This window comes from Tetrao urogallus (assembly GCF_951394365.1).
Source record: "Tetrao urogallus genome assembly, chromosome: 20".
In the NCBI taxonomy this organism is placed as follows: domain Eukaryota; kingdom Metazoa; phylum Chordata; class Aves; order Galliformes; family Phasianidae; genus Tetrao; species Tetrao urogallus.
The window spans coordinates 8,101,944-8,119,013 of NC_136833.1; the positions used below are offsets into that span (position 1 = coordinate 8,101,944).

Sequence of the window (17,070 nt, forward strand, 5' to 3'; positions counted from 1 at the left end):
AAATAAAAACGAAAGAATAAAAGCCTATTAGCAACCGCTAGCGCTGCCTGGGAAGGAGACAGCAGAGCACACGCTGCCTGCGCTCCTGCAGCACCCTCCACTCGCAGGGCTGCCGCTGTGCTCCCACACAGTATGCATCAGGGAAAGCAGATGATATAAAACATACCTTCCTCTGCAAGCAGAAGAGGATCTGGCCCTTCTTCCCCTCTACAGGGAGGAGAGAACGAAACTTATTGACCCGTGCACTAGATAAATGAACAGACTATCCATTAACCAGTGAATTGCACAGAATGAAATTATGTTAGAGACAATAAAATGAATATGATTTTAAAGTGTTCATTAAAACTGTCACCAACAATCTGAAATTTAACCTATAAACCACAGCTATCATTCATATAACATAGAAAAAGCTTGCCAAAAACCATCATTAACCTGTACAATGATCAATAATTTTGACATACAGTAAATTTTGTTTCAAACTGAAATACCTATAACTGATTATAAAATATTTTCCTAGATATGACAAGAAAGCAGCTAAGCCTGGCACACGTTCATTAGCTGAAAACCTCAGCCCTGGAGAATGCGCTTCATTCAGGTATCAGTGAGAAAACCTCTGCAACTGGAAAGCACGTTCTTGGGCAGTCAAAAACCAGACTGAAGTTGTATCTTACAGAATCCTAATTTTAGGACCCCAAACCGTACCAATAAACAGAAGCTACCTATCTGCTATAATGCTGAATGTAAATACTGAAAGTTCCTTCTTCAAATAATCTTAAAAACTGTCCCACGTTTGTGGATGGAAGATAGCACAGTGGGAAACATTTACGAAAGTAAAAGTGAAAATAAATAACAAAGGTACAGAGATAAAAAGCAGAGGGCTTGGGTGTTTCCAGGCCTCCTGATAACAGCTGGTATGGCGTTACAAATAGAAGAGTTGCAGGGTTAGACTCAAAGGCTGAACCCACTGCTTCCCAGCACGCTTAGCAGCCCAGCATCATTTCAGGGCTTCACATCAGGATGAAGGTGAAAAGAACTGCTGTAACTTCAAACGCTACAACTTTTGTATTAAAACCCTTTATCTACACAACTCCCCAAATTCCAGTAATTGACTATTCATCATCTTCAAAACACTAGTAAGACTATACACTGAACTCCAAAACATTCCATATTTAAGTAAGAAGTTAAAATAGAAACGGAGGCTTTCAGCATCACCATATATAATGTTTTATAAAGCTTGGTGTGTCCATAAAATGCTGTTTTCCAACAGGGTGGAGAGGAAGCTTATTCTAAAATGTGCTTAATAGAAATGGTAATATAATGTAAAACCCGATCTGTATGGAAGTGATTTCTGAAACACTGATCTTATTTCCTTCCTTACGGATTCTATTTTGATTGCATTATCTATGGTTTTACAGAACTTGCACAAGTGTGGACAGCAATGTATTTAGCAACTAATGCTCAGTGCGAGCACAAATAAAAGGTCTAATTTTCTTTTAAATGTGGCGAAGTAAAGACAATTTACCAAAATAAAACCACAGCCCCAGAGTCTCTAAAATTACTCTTAAAAGCAAATATAACCATTTCGATAGGACGGAGAGACGTGTATAATTTACACACAAGTTGGTTTTAATTATCACAGTTCATAAAGGCCTTTATACCTCAGATCTCTCAAAAGGAACAGAGGAATTTTGTCAGTTTTTAACGTGGTAAAAATTCATATAAAGATCCTCCCTTTCTAAAACTGAGATCCTTTCAGCACGTGCATTTTGCTGAAAGAACTCCACGGCAGATCCCAGATTCCCAATGCTTATCAGTTGTGTGATTTACAGACACTGTACATTGGAGGAGTCTCACCAATGGCGACTCCGTTTCAACTGGAGGGGACTCCTCTCACCACCCAGATCGCCGTGTCCGAATCACAGCGCTGAGCCGCAGCGCTCCCTGCCAACATCATAAATGCTGCCATTAAAATATTTGTTTTAATTCTGACCTCAGAGTCACAGCTAATAAACAAGAAAGGCAATGAGAAATTGAAAAACAAACTAAATGCAGCTGTTGGACTGGCCGTTTCACAACTGCGTTTAACTGCATCCTTTAATTTCACGTCTATGAATAGAAGCCATACACCACAGCCTGCGTGCCAGCCAGCCGACCAAGCAGCATTTGCTTTGGAGTTCACTTCGCTCCGTTATTCCGTCACGTAAATTTCACTGTGTTTGTAACTTTTCCTTCGAGATGTGGTCTGTAAACAATGACTGTTTGCTGGTGGTTTCTCATTAGGACACGTTCGAGCAATGGACAGAGTCTGTGTAATTTTTCCATAATCCTTCTCACACACAAGGGGCACAGAATTTTTTTGTGTATGTATAATGCGTCTGCATGTGTGTCAGTGCTGAGCCCATTGAAGTGCATCCAGTGATGGGATGATTAATGCCATAGAAATGATGCATTACAAAACCCCATGAAAGAACTAGATACGGGGAGTGAGGCACAAAGCTCCTGCTGTGCCCAAAACTTACTCATGTACCTTTAAAAATAAAAGCACGGGTGGTTTTTTCCCCATTATGCCTTTATAAAAATCCATGCAAATAATTTGCCAGAATGCCTAGGATTTAAAATACGTACAAGGTAGAGAATCAGGAACTTGAACGTACTTGAAAGTAATATGTTTAAAAATGGTAGGAGGCCACATTCCTTTAATATCGTAGATAAAAATGAAGAAGCAGATGAATAAAAATTGGGATAGTATGAAAACTACAATTTCCAATTCATTTTGGAATATATTCCTCAGCTATACAGGAAAAGTATAATGGTATTTTGGAAAAAAAAAAAAGTACACGCTTTGATGTGTTTTTCAAACATGAAACAATTCCCCCCTTCTCAGCTTCAGGTTCTTACATGAAAAGAAAAAAAAGCCAGAATCTCATTGCCCTCCAAAACGAAATGTTTTCTTTCCCTCGGGGGCGGGCAGCAAATTTTCACTGAAAAATAATAATAATAATAATAATAACAACCATTTATTTTAATCATGGAAATCTAAACTCCAAATAATATATACCCTATGAAGTTTGTATTTGGGATGGCTTACACAAAGCAAGAGGCAGCAGTTCTCATGCCTCCCAGATCACGTTTCAGTCTTAATTCTCAATCTGGGACACTTGCACCCACAGCCTCACTTGAGTCCCAAGACCTTACAAGAAAGTAACACAACAAATGCTTTGGACCAATATTAAAGGGAATAGCAAAAAAACCCCAAAACGCTTAAATGAAGCAGAATACAGAAATTTCCATAGCAGCTCATGCCAGAGGCCTGGGCAGACTAGTGCATTTATTGACTTTAACAACAGTGACTAACAACCATCTCAATGTCTACGATGGAAGAAAGTGAATTAGTTTTAATGGACTATGGCTGACATCAGAATTGGTGAGGTTTTTTCCTCCTCTCTAAGTTACAACATCAAATAATACAATATAATGAAAAATGAGGATGTTTGTACTGTTCTTTCAGTCTCCAGTCTAGACACACTCTATTTTAGATTTAATCCAGTTTATCATTGAGCAACTGATTCTAATTGGTAGCATTTAATCCTTTCCCTTCCCTTTACTCATTTCCTCTCCCCATTTCAGACGCTGCATACACTTACAATTCCTGGCAGACCTTCACCATCATTTTAAAAGCTTGGAGGCTTTCCTCAAAGTAAGTAATCCCCTAGAGTGTATTCCTTCCTTTTGTGAACTTCCAAAATTTAGCCCATGGCATTTTCATCCAGAGCCTACATAATAAACTCCTCTTGATCTCCATCATGTAGCAGATAGGACTCTTCTGTGATACTGCATTGACTGTGACACTCTGTCAGCTGTTGGTGTGGTTTGTTGTTTTTCATATGTGTGTGTGTGTGTGTGTGTGTGTGGATTAGGAGACTAATGACAAATTCTTGCACAATATTATACTGACAGAAAAAAATCCTAGTAACCCGAAAAATCTTGTGAGAATTTTTCTCCTGAGTACATTTGAAATATAGGAGAAATTCAACCATGATGAAGACACAGCTTAGTGTCAGTACTGCTGTTTTATATTATATAAAACTCTTACAGGATGTGCAATTATTACTGTTTGTACGTAACTCATGTCTTTAAAATCTTACAGTTCTGGCATGCAAATTGAAATGAAGACTGTGGTCCTGTAAAGCACACTAACAGAGCACACAATACATTCATCAAATAAAACCAATCACTCAGATGACTTATTTGTAACTCAAGCTTATCTAGCAACATCCTAGGTCATTTTTGTGCAGCCAAGGTGCACTAGCTGTGATCCTATAAAAGACAGCCTTGTTCCTGGACCCACGCTGAAGCTATCCATGTTTTTCCCACAAAAAAGTGTGATTAGGAAAAATATGATATGCACACTAATGAATTCTGAAAAATTCATCTGAATTACCTGAATGCTAATTAGCAATTTTTGTGGGGACACCATGCATAATAAACCAGCCCTGAATTCATCTGAAAGTGAACGTTCAAGCTAAAATAAACCATCCCATACTAATGCTGAGTAAAAGCACCCACACAGAAGCTTAAAGTGATTTTCATTTAGTAAGTGAATTCAACTAAGCATTCTTAGAGTCTTTTTGTGAGTATAAACTTGTTTCCACTACATCAACATATATGCCAGAGGTACAGTCTCCAGTCCATGAATATTACTTCACTTCCTCGTATTACTTAACTCTCCTCTTGAAAGGTTTTAATGAAAGTCTTCCTAAAAGCTAGAAACCTTCATCCTTTGTCCAAAAATATAAGGGTGGACCTGATGCTTACCACAGCCTGCAGCAGCTGCCTTTCAGTGACACCCACAGTGCCCTCTATGCACACTCAGCAATGCTATTTCAGAAGTTTCTTAGCTGTATTACAACAGGATTTTCAAAGCAGCCATAGACCTAATTAAATAAACTAACTGACTGTACGCCAAGTTTACTCTGTGTTTGCATACCTCTAAAACAGAAAAGAAAAAATTCAGTGGCTTGGCTTGAACCTGAACAAAAGGTGGATCTAAGTAAGTCATTACAAAAATGTCTCCAGAGCACAGTGAAGTACTGTGCAGAGACACCTCTGCTTGTTCCTTTGCGATTTGGCCTTGTAACGCAGCTGATGCCAAGGGCCACACTTACAGCAAGTTCTGGTTGCCACTCGAGCCAGCTCAGACATCCTCACCAATTATTTGCATTGCAGAGGAATAAGAAAGAATTCTTTTTGTTTCTAAAGAAAAAACTGAGGAAACATATGACTTCGCCATTGACTGACATCAGTGAGCCTCTTTTCCCTTCTCTTGGATTTCCTCTCTACAACAAAGCAATATATTACTCCTTTTCAGGAACTACTCAAGAACTGAATCTGTAAATTTTGTCCTGCTAATTCCTTACAACTTATTATCACATCCCTTGCAAGCACGCTGATTGGTATGAAAGCATGTAGCACAAACCCCCAGCATTATCTGACTGGGGATCAGTACCTTCATGGCCGTGGCACTCCGTTCCGTTGCTTTACTACACAGAAATCACACACGTCTGTACTTTATGTCCACTGAACATCAGTGACTTCCAGTATCAGTGGTAGGTTTCTGTTTGTTGCTGCTTTGTGACTTTTTTTTTTTAAATAATGTTTAAGTTTTTACAGACCTGAAGAACCCACGAGCCCTTCAGATGAGACATGATGAAACCAGGATATTTGATCAGACACAGATAATAAAGCAGTTCACTAAAATAGATCACTGTCTGCCTTTTTGGCAGCAGCTTGCACTCACCATGTCCTATTGCAGCATCACAGACAGCACTTCGACTTATGAGTAAAGGTGTTTTTCCAGTCCAAGCAGCCAACAGAAGATGACAGTATCAAAAGCCACTTGTTTTGTTCTGTTTTGTAATGAAAGCAGCTGACTGGCAATACACCACGATATAATGGATTAAGATGATGTTACAATACTGGCTTCAAATGAAATTCTGCCTTGAAGCTAAATAAAGAACCCAGGATACATTGTGAAGTGCTGCTTTCATACTGGAAGCAGCTGAGGTAATAGTTTTCAACTGTTTTGGTATTGCTCTGTACTCAAGACATGCAGTACGATTCAGTACCTCACTGTAAATCATCCCCCCAGCAAACATCTCATAATGCATTACTTGCAAGCTGTCAAAAATAAAGGATTGGAAAAAGCATCTTCCCTTGAAATATGTTACTGCACCACCAGACCTCAGGTAACTGTCTGCTACATCACATCAAAGAACCTTAATTTTAGTACCTGAGTAAAGCAAGGGAACCAGATTATGATACTAGCAATCCAATAGTATGCAAATATTCAGTTAAAAAAAAAAAGATAATTTGCTTTTGCATGAACTCTGCTTGCCATACACTTATATGATCATAAAATTATCTTAAGAAAACATTCAATTAATATCTTTACAATGTTCTAATTTAAGCAGCCCTTTTGCTTAATTAGCATTACTTGACTCTACTATATTTATTACCTCCCTGCCACACTACAAAGCAAAAATAATACTGTTCAAAAAATTGACATGGTTGATTCTCAGTTATATCCAAAGAGTTCCACAACAAAATCTCTTAAGTAACAGAAGAAAACACAACCAGAGGAGAATACAGTTTTTTATGTCAAAAACTCACAGTGAAAACACTGCGAACTGCACACAACTACTAAAGGGTTCTGACATAACAGATGGGATGTCAGAATAAGACCAACTGGTCACTGAGAGTGAAAACGTAAATGACAGACACTGAGCTTTATTCTTTGAAATGTGACTTCATCCCCAAGTTCTCTGTGCCATTTGCTACATTTTAGAAACCATTCATTTTGGCCAGAGGAAGCTGTTGATTCACCGGCCATTTCTTCTGCTGCTCCTGCAATCAACCATTTTTTGCTGTCTTGAAATGGGATAATAAACATGTTAGTTGTCACAGGAAGATTTATTAACAGATGAGATCTCTGCCACCCACAGTAATTCTTCATTTATTGAGTGGAATGGGAATTTTTGATGAGTTTCTTAGAAGTATTTTCAGATTAGAGATGATTTTACTTAGAAGTAAGAGGTACAACTGCGAAGATTTGAAGAACAAAACATGTAACTTTGCATTAAGTTCCCTTAGAAACCGGTGTCAGTGAAGTCACTCATTTTATTTTAATATTTATGGAGCAGTATAATTTAATAAACATGCTGATCCTCTGGATACCTGTATGTCAGAACATCTGCATACTGGGCCAGCAGGACAGCCAACAAAACAGACTTCCTCAGTCCTTTGTGAATTGCTAGACTCATTTATACCATAGCATAACAGCTATTTCAGTTTGAAATTTCCAGAAAATTCAAGTTCACCAGTGTATGACATTCGACACTGAACAGAACTGGTCAGTTACAATAGCAGTCTGTGTGGTTTACTTGTTAAAAAAAAACACAACAAAAAACTATTGCATCAAATTAGTAAAGTAACTTACCACTGGGGTTAAAAGCCATGCAGCAAATCGGCTTTTCGTGTGCGGGGAAGTGGGCCACAATACCATCACTGTCAGAGTCCTCACTGACAAGTACCTGCGTAATAGTAAAGGAGACGCAGTAAGGTTAGTAAATTAAAATACACTTAATTGAAAATATCATGTTACTGGCACAGGATTTGTTTTATAGGATATACACAGTGGAATGAACTTGAAATATGACTGCATGTGAACTAAATACAATCTTCTGCAATTTTGTCAGATAAAGAGTGAGGAACACTTAAATAACCTGCTGGAGGAGCTCAAGGCTGGGTTGGAGGATGCCCTGGGCAGCCTGGACTGATGCCTGACGTAGTGGTTGGCAGCCCTGCCCATGGAAAGGGACTGAAACTAAAAGCATCACTGGTGTCTAATTCTTTGTAAAGGAAAATATATTCTTACAGTTGAGGAAGAGAACCAAATGATGCGTGGATGAAACATATGCAAGAGCTTAGTAAGTATTTTATTCCTTGGTTACACTATGTTATAGACTAACTTGAGAAAAAGAGTGAGAAAGAACTATCAGAAAAGCACTTAAGAAAACGGCATCTGCAGTAAGCAAGAACACCTTCTTAATATGGAGATAATAGTGCAAAATGCCCCATTTCAAGTTCAGAATAGTTTGTTTGCTGCTTCCAAAACAATCCAAAATGTTTCTAATACTTCCTATTCCTAACAGATATCAGAATAATTTGAAGATATTTTTATGCTTCAAAAAGAGAAATCATCTTTAAATGTTTAAAGAAGTCACGTAATATGGATGCAGAGCCTGCGCCTGACTTACTTTAAACGTTCCAATTACTTGGCACTGTCACATAAGCACAATTATGGTTTTGCTTTCCGTTGTCAGCATTCCGTGCTCATTCCAGAACCACTAACCAAAGGGTCTGGAGATCTTCCTAAGAGCTTTTCAAAGAAACTGTGTTCTTTTCTCGGGCTACATAAACTGCTATAACAACTTCTATGCATCGTCTTTGCACAACTTCCACTTTTAGGTAACAAAGACTTATCCAAAACATTTCACTAATTAAAAACATGTGATAAAGTAGCACATAAACCAGCCGTGCAAACCAAACTGAAGGGCTTCTAAGTCCAATCCATTAAACAAAACTATTTAATCTAAGAAATGTAGAGATTTGCAGGTATCAGCAGCATCTCAGTCACTGCTAAAGCCATCCATACCACAGCGTGTCTCCTTTTACAGACTGTAAAGTGGATGAATTCAGCCTGTACTTTGTTGTTGTATTTAATCTGATGGTAACTGCACCCCCCTCACCATCACTGCTTACAATCAATTTCCTGAAATTACACCTTTATGCTTAAGCTACAAGTTTTTTGAAAAATCTGACATTTTCACTATAGAAGCTGATTTTCTGATGCAGCAAACTTATTTTAACTGCACTACAATTCCACTATTTGTGATAGGAAAAAAAAGGAAGAACAATGTACTGGCATAACATCCAGATGAGCTGAGCCAAGTCAAAACAAAAGCAACAAAAAACCCACCTTCCTTACCAAAAAACCTGAAAATCCTCAGACTGTGGAGAATTCAACACTCCAGTTGTGACCTCCCTACCACTGCAGCCTCAGAGTGCAAATACATGGTTGTGAGGCACACAGGTGGAAACACAACTGTGCAACACAGGATGAAGTTAAAGAAGTGGTCTTCAAATTTTTAAAAGTAACACAAAAAAATCCTTGTTCCTGAAGCAGGAACGTTCTTCTATTAAATCACCAACTTGTGTTTAAATCCTCAGACTGTACTGCAAGATTTGTCAAGACCTTTCCCTACACTTCTGCGCTGGAGAGTTAGGCAAAACATACATCACTTTTTACAATTTCAACACTACAAAGGATGGAGGGGAAAAAAATAAATCAAAGGAACTGCAGCAGTGGACTTCAGCACACCATCAGCCAGAGCCTCTCTGGATGGGTCCCTTCCAGCTCAGAGCCTTTCCAGCTCTAAAATCACAGCACTGGCTTTTACCATCATATATAACTTAAAGAAAACCAAATTATGTTTATGTAATACAATACGTGCTTTATATCAGAATTTATTATTTTCTGTATTAAAGATCTTTATATGGATGTAACTGCATCAACACAATACGTGTCCCTGATTACTGCAGGGAGTGGGACCAGATGACCTTTAAAGGTCCTTTCCAGCTCCAACAGTTCAATGAAATAGTGCAGATATATATAGTGCAGATTTCATGCACGTAAGGAAGAAGACTGGAGCTGTATAGCAATGGAGGAGATATTCAAAGCCTCTGCCATGCAGCTTCACAGCTTTCAGAAAACACCCTTAATGGGTGCTAAGCTCCTGGGAAGGTGCTGGAGAGAACAGCATTGGTGGGTAGTGAGTGGCACACAGACCAGTGCTGACACTGCACAGCTTGCTCCTTTTGACCAGTTCATGGCTTCTGACCACTGGAAAGAGTGGAGCTGGACATTCTTCTTGGAAATAAGACCAGTGGTATAAATTGCCTAATAACACGTGCACGTTCTCTCAGAGAGCTCGAAGGAAGCAGCTCATTCAGTTTCCCAAAGCATAGAGAAAGACAAATCCCACAGGAATCCCAAGGCTGCAATTTTTTTTCAGTCCAGACCGGCTCTGTTCTCCAAGGTAGAGGCCTCTTAACCACTGTACTATTAACAGTAAAAGGCCCTACAAAGTCTGTCATTGAAAAAAAGATCATAAATTGTTGCATTACTCTTATAATTGCATCATCGTTGAGGTTCTTAGGGATGCTCAAGTATCTTCCTTGCAGAGTTTCCCATCATTACACATAGAAACCCCATTTAAACAAACAAAAACAAAACCAACTTTCCTCCTAAGATGGAAATCACCACTCTGCCCAAACATTGTCTCACTGAGAGAGCTTTCAAGAGGAGCCCAGCCTTGGCTGGACCCACTGAGCTCTTGTTCCAGCTCTGCTTTAGTCCAGCAGACCACTGCAGTTGTTAGGAGATGGATAAAGTCCTCTTTATCTCACTCCGAAAGAGAAACAGACATACACCTAGGGGATCATTACATCTGCTATCAGAAAGCAATGTTTGCACTCAGGGCAGGAGATAGCTTAAGCCGAAGCTTTTTTCTCCTATGAAATATTTTTCTTCATTCGTTGCATTTTCCATGCTGCTGAACAGAAGCCACTAGTAATTATGACTTCAATTATTTTAATCCTTAGAGGCAAATTACACCACTTATCCCAGTGGAGACATGTTTTTAAATAAAACATGAAAGTAACCCAAATAAAAATGGACACAAATTTAATCACGCAGGTCCTACTCTTAATAAAATTAAGAAAGCATGATCTAAGCATCATAAAAACAAATAACTTTGGCAATATTTATAAATATGAGTATTATATAATAAAGAGATCTGTGCACATACACTCAAGATCTCTGTTGATTTAGACAGCTGAAGATGGGGCAGTGTCCAACCCAGTTCCTATGGCAAATTCACAAACCCCAGCCCCCTCCAGCTGACCTCCCCAGACAGCCTCCTCCAACTTATAGCCAAGGTCAAACATCAGTGGAAAAGGGCTAAAAGTGATAAATCTGTGGCATTAACTACTGCACTCCTTTTAATAGAATCCAGCATAAACTCAAAACAGCCTCATGCTCAGCCTGAACCATTTATCTGAGACAAAAATGTCTTCTTGACAAAAAACAGATCTCCTTTAATAAAGTAAGGCAGACAGTATTATGCTCTGAGGGAATCCTGTTGCTCTTTTTATATTTATATATAAAAAGAATTCTTCTGTAATACACGTAGATATAAAAAGTGAACTAAATTGATGCCAAATATATGAGCATTAGAACATCAAATTAGCTTTTGTGAAAGCTGTTCTTCTAAACAAAAGCCCTGGTGTTAATGATCTGTGGAATTATGTATGTAGTTAAACTTTTATTATTGGATACTTTTTTACCTTCAGAATGAATTTTCACTACAATTCTGTTCCTGATAAGCATCTTTGTTTGGTTCAATTGTTATCAGCTTCTTCACAAGTGAAAATGAACTTTCGAAACCGCAGCAGCCTACAGTTTTCTGAAAATTCCTCTTTAATGCAATAAAAAGTTAATAGGGAACAGAAAAAAAGGACCAATCACGTTTTAAAACTTAAAAAAAAAAAAAAGATAATGTGTTGATTTTTAAAGTTATTTTTAAAAATATTTATTCAAATATTTTCGTGCATTTTGGATGATCTGAGGAAGCAACACAACGATGCACCATCCATCACATCGCTCCACCAAAAGCATTGAGAACCAAGTTCTGTATTTTTTAAATGGCCAAATATTCTCTGTCAACTAAATGTTGGATGTTTAACAGATTTACATTCCGTCACAAAACTGGAGACTTTTGAGAAAGGTCATTATTGCAGACTACATGTGGGTGGCCTGCTTGATGAATTAATTAAGGATACAGAAACAAAGGTTGAAAGAAAATAATTCTTCGTTTAAACTCAAGCCACTAAGGTCTTACACATTTAATTCCAATTATTGAAAAAGAGGACATCTGTACAGCTTTAGCTTTATCCATTTCAACTAATTAACGGATTCAAATAAATAGTCATTACATCTAACTGAAAAGTTTGCTAACACTTCATTAGAGGGAAGTTTAAACAAGCGCACAGCCCTGTTAACATATTTTGGTTTACCACAAAGTTACTTGGGCATCTCAGTAATTATTTTTACTCCCTTTACAAATATATCATGACAGCCAACTCCAATACTTCTACATTCCTATGCATTTATTTAATGCACCATTCTTCACATTTTCTTAAAGTGGCCTCAATTCTGAAAGTAGGAACTACCATACAGCTGTGGGATATGAGATCTCACTACAATATCTACATTTGTAGACAATATTAAAAATATTTTCCCCAAGGATCTGCAAAACCACATTAGGAGACATCTCTGGTTGTTAATGGTGTATTTTTCAGAGGTAAGGTAGCATGTGAACCTACACCACAGTAGCACTGTGCATTCCATGAGGTGCACTGAGTTCCATCCTGCATTCATTGCATTGGGTATCTTTGACAAGGCAGACTGCATAAAGAAATGAGTGAAAACCTGAAGCTGTACTTCGTCCTTTTGGCCTATGCACATCCAAACCATGTTCCTTAATTCTTCTGCTAGCAGCTAAACCTGCAGAGCAGCACAAAAATCTCCCCCTGCTGAAAAAGTGCTTCTTTCTCCTTCAAAAGGACTCACTCACTTGCCTTATATTTGCTGCTTTTCTTTTCCATTTTCCTTCTCTTTTAAAAATGGCTTTGTTTCCTAGTTCAGCTATATATTTTATCTCAAAGATATATTTTATTACTTGGAAATATTTTATTTCATCATAACAGGTAGATAGAAATCTTTATAGACCTAAAGGAGGTGAGGCATTGCCTGTACATTAGGAGACAGCCGATAAGAAAACAGCTCTCTGCTTCTGAAATTCCCTTTCTTAGTTAGGCTGCCAACTTCTGAAAATGACATATGTGCACAAACAAATACATTTACATAGTTGCTAGGCAAACCTCTGTTGCAAGGGATAAAAGGTTTTCACACTGGAAGTGCAGTCCAGAGAACACATGGACAGCATCACTACTTCTTGCAATTCTCCTCTCCATCACTTCTCTATTTTAACAGAAAGGAACACTGTACTTTGGGTGACCACTGGCAGCAAAACCAATCTGCCACAGCAGAGTAAAATCATCTCAGAAATTCATGCCATGAAAAAGAACCAGTGCAGCTCCAACAATCCTACAGATTTCACATCTTTGTGACGCTCAGCTGCCATTCTACATTGAGGTTTATAGGCAATCACATTCACTGCATTGAGATTGCTCGCCTCATTTAAAGATCAGACTTGCTAGAATGCTTTCCTGAACTGAAGTTTGAACCAATTATGCTACAAGAACAAGCCAGGAGTACCCAAACAGCAGCATGTCATTCCTTACAGGCCTGCACAGGATTGCTGCCAGGCACCCGGGGACAAACCAAGTTGTATCACTGGCAAAGCCAGGCCCTGCCACCTCCAGAGCAGCTGCGTGCACAGAACTGGCATTTCTGCACGGCAATGGAAACCACCTGGTGTGATGGACAGCAGCTCCGTGGACTGTGAGCATTGCTGCACAGCGCTCCTCACACCGGGAGGTTCTTTACTGGGACCAGGTTGGATGACAGCTGCTTTTCAGAGCATATCCAAAACGTGTTTATTCTCAACAAACTTTCTCTTTCCTAGACCTACATTTTAGTATGAAAAAAAAAGTAAAAAGTCTTTGGTACCACAAAAATCCAACAACACAAAAGAACTTTTTTTTTTTTTGCAGAAAAGCTCCGTAAGATTAATTCTGAAAGTGAATCTTAGCACTGAAAATAAATGATTAATTTAATACTATTTTAAATTTTCAAATAACAAAAATATGAATGTAAGACGTGCAAACAACGAGGGTATCTAAATCAGAGTCTCCTTCCCTGGAGATTCAAGACCAAAATCATTTTACTAGAACTGATAGTTTATTTATGTTACAGCAGCATTATTTGGACAAGGCAAGCGTTATCATTTTTACAACTACTTTTCCTCAGTGCCCTCTAGGCTTGATAGCTCCTTACTATTGTTAAGGTCAGAGGACAAGTTCATAAAACCTTTAAATCATACATAAGAAGGCTTAAAACCTTAAAAAAAAAAAAAAGATATATAATTTTTTTCCCCTAGGTATATGAAGAGGAATCAAAGCACGGACAACAACCATCAGAAATAATGACTGCATTAAAAACAGCTTCATGAGAAATTTATGAAGTAGAATTTTTCTTTTTCTTTTTTTTTTTTTCCCCCAGCAGGATAAGAAGAGTTAAAGGACCTTTTATTTCCAGGAAATAAAAACAAATCCCAAAAGTCAGACTTGTTCTAAGATCTGCCGTGGTGAGATGTGAGGTGAAATATGTTCTTTTTCCCATTCTCCTCCTCTTTCTTTTTTATAAATTTTATTGTATATTTGCAAGAAGGGCCTCTGATATAAACAATCCCAACGTGATTCTGTGTTATTTGGCTAAATACTTCTGAAATGAATCCTCAGAACAACTACATTTCACACTGCATATTGGGGTGGTTTGGTGTGTTTGTTTTTAAGTAAAACATTCCATTTTTCTCCAAGGTAAGAAAAGAATGTAATTCAGCTACTGACTTCACACTAATATTTACTAAATTATCTGCAATAAGCACAGAAACACAGGGAAAAACAGAAATAAATTGTTTTTTTTCTCTTTTAAATTCAGTAAATGTAAACATTCAGAAGAAAAAAATCTTACAAAAGAAATGAAGTCTGTGAGAGTCAGTATGAATGTTGTCTCCAGGACCAGATACTTACAACTGAAATCACTGACAGAGATGAGCAGAAAAGAAACAGATATCTGCTGTCTGTCACAGAGACAATTAGTCCAAAACATCCATTCAAAGTCTATGGGATAACTGGATGGATTTTTCAGTAGATAATTTTGGCTGGGGCACTGTAATGTTACTAGAGAAACGCTACAAACACCTCACAAAACAGCATCACATTTGATTATATTTTACTGTATGTAAAATGTAATTTATGTTAAATTACAAGCTTTTGTATCTAATATCCAGCTTCCTTTTTACACTGGAATTAAACAATTCATCGTATTTCTACACAATCACATTTTCCTGCCATATTACATATTAATAAATACCATCAGACTACATACACATTTCAACTGATCAACATAAATCAATGTCAATTAGGAACAAGTGCTAGAGAAACAAAATCTGACACTTCACACTCGATGTTGTCAAAGTGCCACATAAATATGTTCTAAGGACAACATATATTTTGGCGTCGTTTCAGCCCCAAACAGGACTCTGTCACAGCTGTGTGGGCACGTGAAAGTTCCTGACCCAGCAAAAAAATCTTATTTCAGAAGTATAAGATACATTTTCCTACGACTTCTGTCAAAACAAATCCTCATTCTGCTTCTGCACAAACTGCATTACCTGTCCTTCTGCCACAGTCTCCGTATCAATGATGGTGATGACCCCAGGCACCAGAGGGCTCCGGCGAACATTGCTATGGGCTAAAATTTCCTCTTCGGTTGCTCCCGAAGGCAGCGTCCCCGTCAGCTGCGTGACGACTTTCCCCACCATGGTGAGCCCAGTCTTTATCGTCTGTAAAAAGAAACAGAACCAGCAAATAATGCTTAGGGCTCTTCTGTGGGTCTACTCTGAATTTTTCTTTCCTCAACACAATTAACATTATAACTAGACCGTACACGCACACGAGAAGCACACAAATGTTTTTGTTACTGATACTTTAACTGCAAGATGTCGTATGCAAGAGAAATCTCGTATAAAGATTTAGCATCCTACCAACTCAATGTATTGGCTTTTATTTCTGATGCAAATGCTTCCAATACATTCTCAAAAAATCCACAAAACTTCAGTGTTATCTGACTGCGAACATTTTTCCTTTCTCTAGCTTTTTCCCCTTTGCTTCACCATTTGATCCTCTGAACCCGCTGGGTAAGTATCCAACAGTGCTACGTACAGAAACAGATTGTGCAGTAATTGAGAATGCTGAAAATAACCTCCAGTACAAAACTCAAGGAATTCAGCCTCCGATGGACAGGACAGACATGTTGTTCTCTCAGAAATTATGCATCTTGAGGCTTTAAAACTGAACATGAGACTCAGAGCCAGCAAAATTAAAGACTCTGACCCTAAGGTGCTGGGAAGGACAACTCTCCAGAATGCACACCCATCCCAATCACAAATAATGTCACTTTCCATAGCCTGCATGTTTTCCAGACGTGGAATTGAAAACATACTAATTGCACTCACTTTCATTCTCTAAAGATGCTGAAGATTTTTTTTTATGGGTTTGTTCTGGATTTTTTTTGTATGGTTTGGTGGGTTTTTTCTCTGTATTTGGAGAAAGAGAGACAACACACACATCAGGGAAAATGGACAGATTCAAAAAATGCGCAAAGCATAACTTGAAATATTTTCTCCTTGAATCAAGGACTGTGTCTTATTTGCTATAAAGAATTGTCCAGATTTATTATGCAATATAAATAAGAAATAGAAAAGGAGATCAGAACGGAATGACACTATAACAAGGCAATTCTTAACTAAAAAGACAAGCTAAGCTGCCTGCTAAATTGAAAAGGAAAAAACGCTCAGCTCACAGGCTGAAACCAAGAAGCAGCCACAAATCAATTGCAACTGCTTTGTTTAGTGCTAAAATCTCAAACTGCAGTGATTAGAAAACACATTAGTGTTCATCAATTAGCAGCCAAACGTTTGTTTTAATAATTCATAGGAAATGACTTACACAAAGTCTGTTAGTGTGTTGTCAGGAAAACCTCTGAAGGGCCAACAGAATTAGGCGCCACACTGTATTGATGGCAATATCCAGCCAGGAAGCCTGATTAACCTCTGAGATGCCTCAGCTGATGGACTCACCCCATTAATGCTAATGGAGGTGCTACCGCTTCAAATCGAGCCATGCCTTTTTCATAGGAATGTC

At 38.1% G+C, this 17,070-nt stretch overlaps 1 protein-coding gene across 3 annotated transcripts in view; it reads right to left on the reverse strand.

Annotated features, from left to right (window-relative positions):
* The window catches only part of BCAS3 (BCAS3 microtubule associated cell migration factor), a gene marked incomplete at both ends in the record, with an annotated part of 301,055 nt that overhangs the window by 226,870 nt on the left and 57,115 nt on the right, over nt 1-17,070 (reverse strand). For all 3 annotated transcript variants that reach the window (XM_079545130.1, XM_079545129.1, XM_079545128.1), the window contains 2 exons: nt 7,496-7,589; nt 15,540-15,710. In XM_079545130.1, the coding sequence (XP_079401256.1) occupies nt 7,496-7,589; nt 15,540-15,710 (265 nt within the window). The remainder of the gene's footprint in view (nt 1-7,495; nt 7,590-15,539; nt 15,711-17,070) is intronic.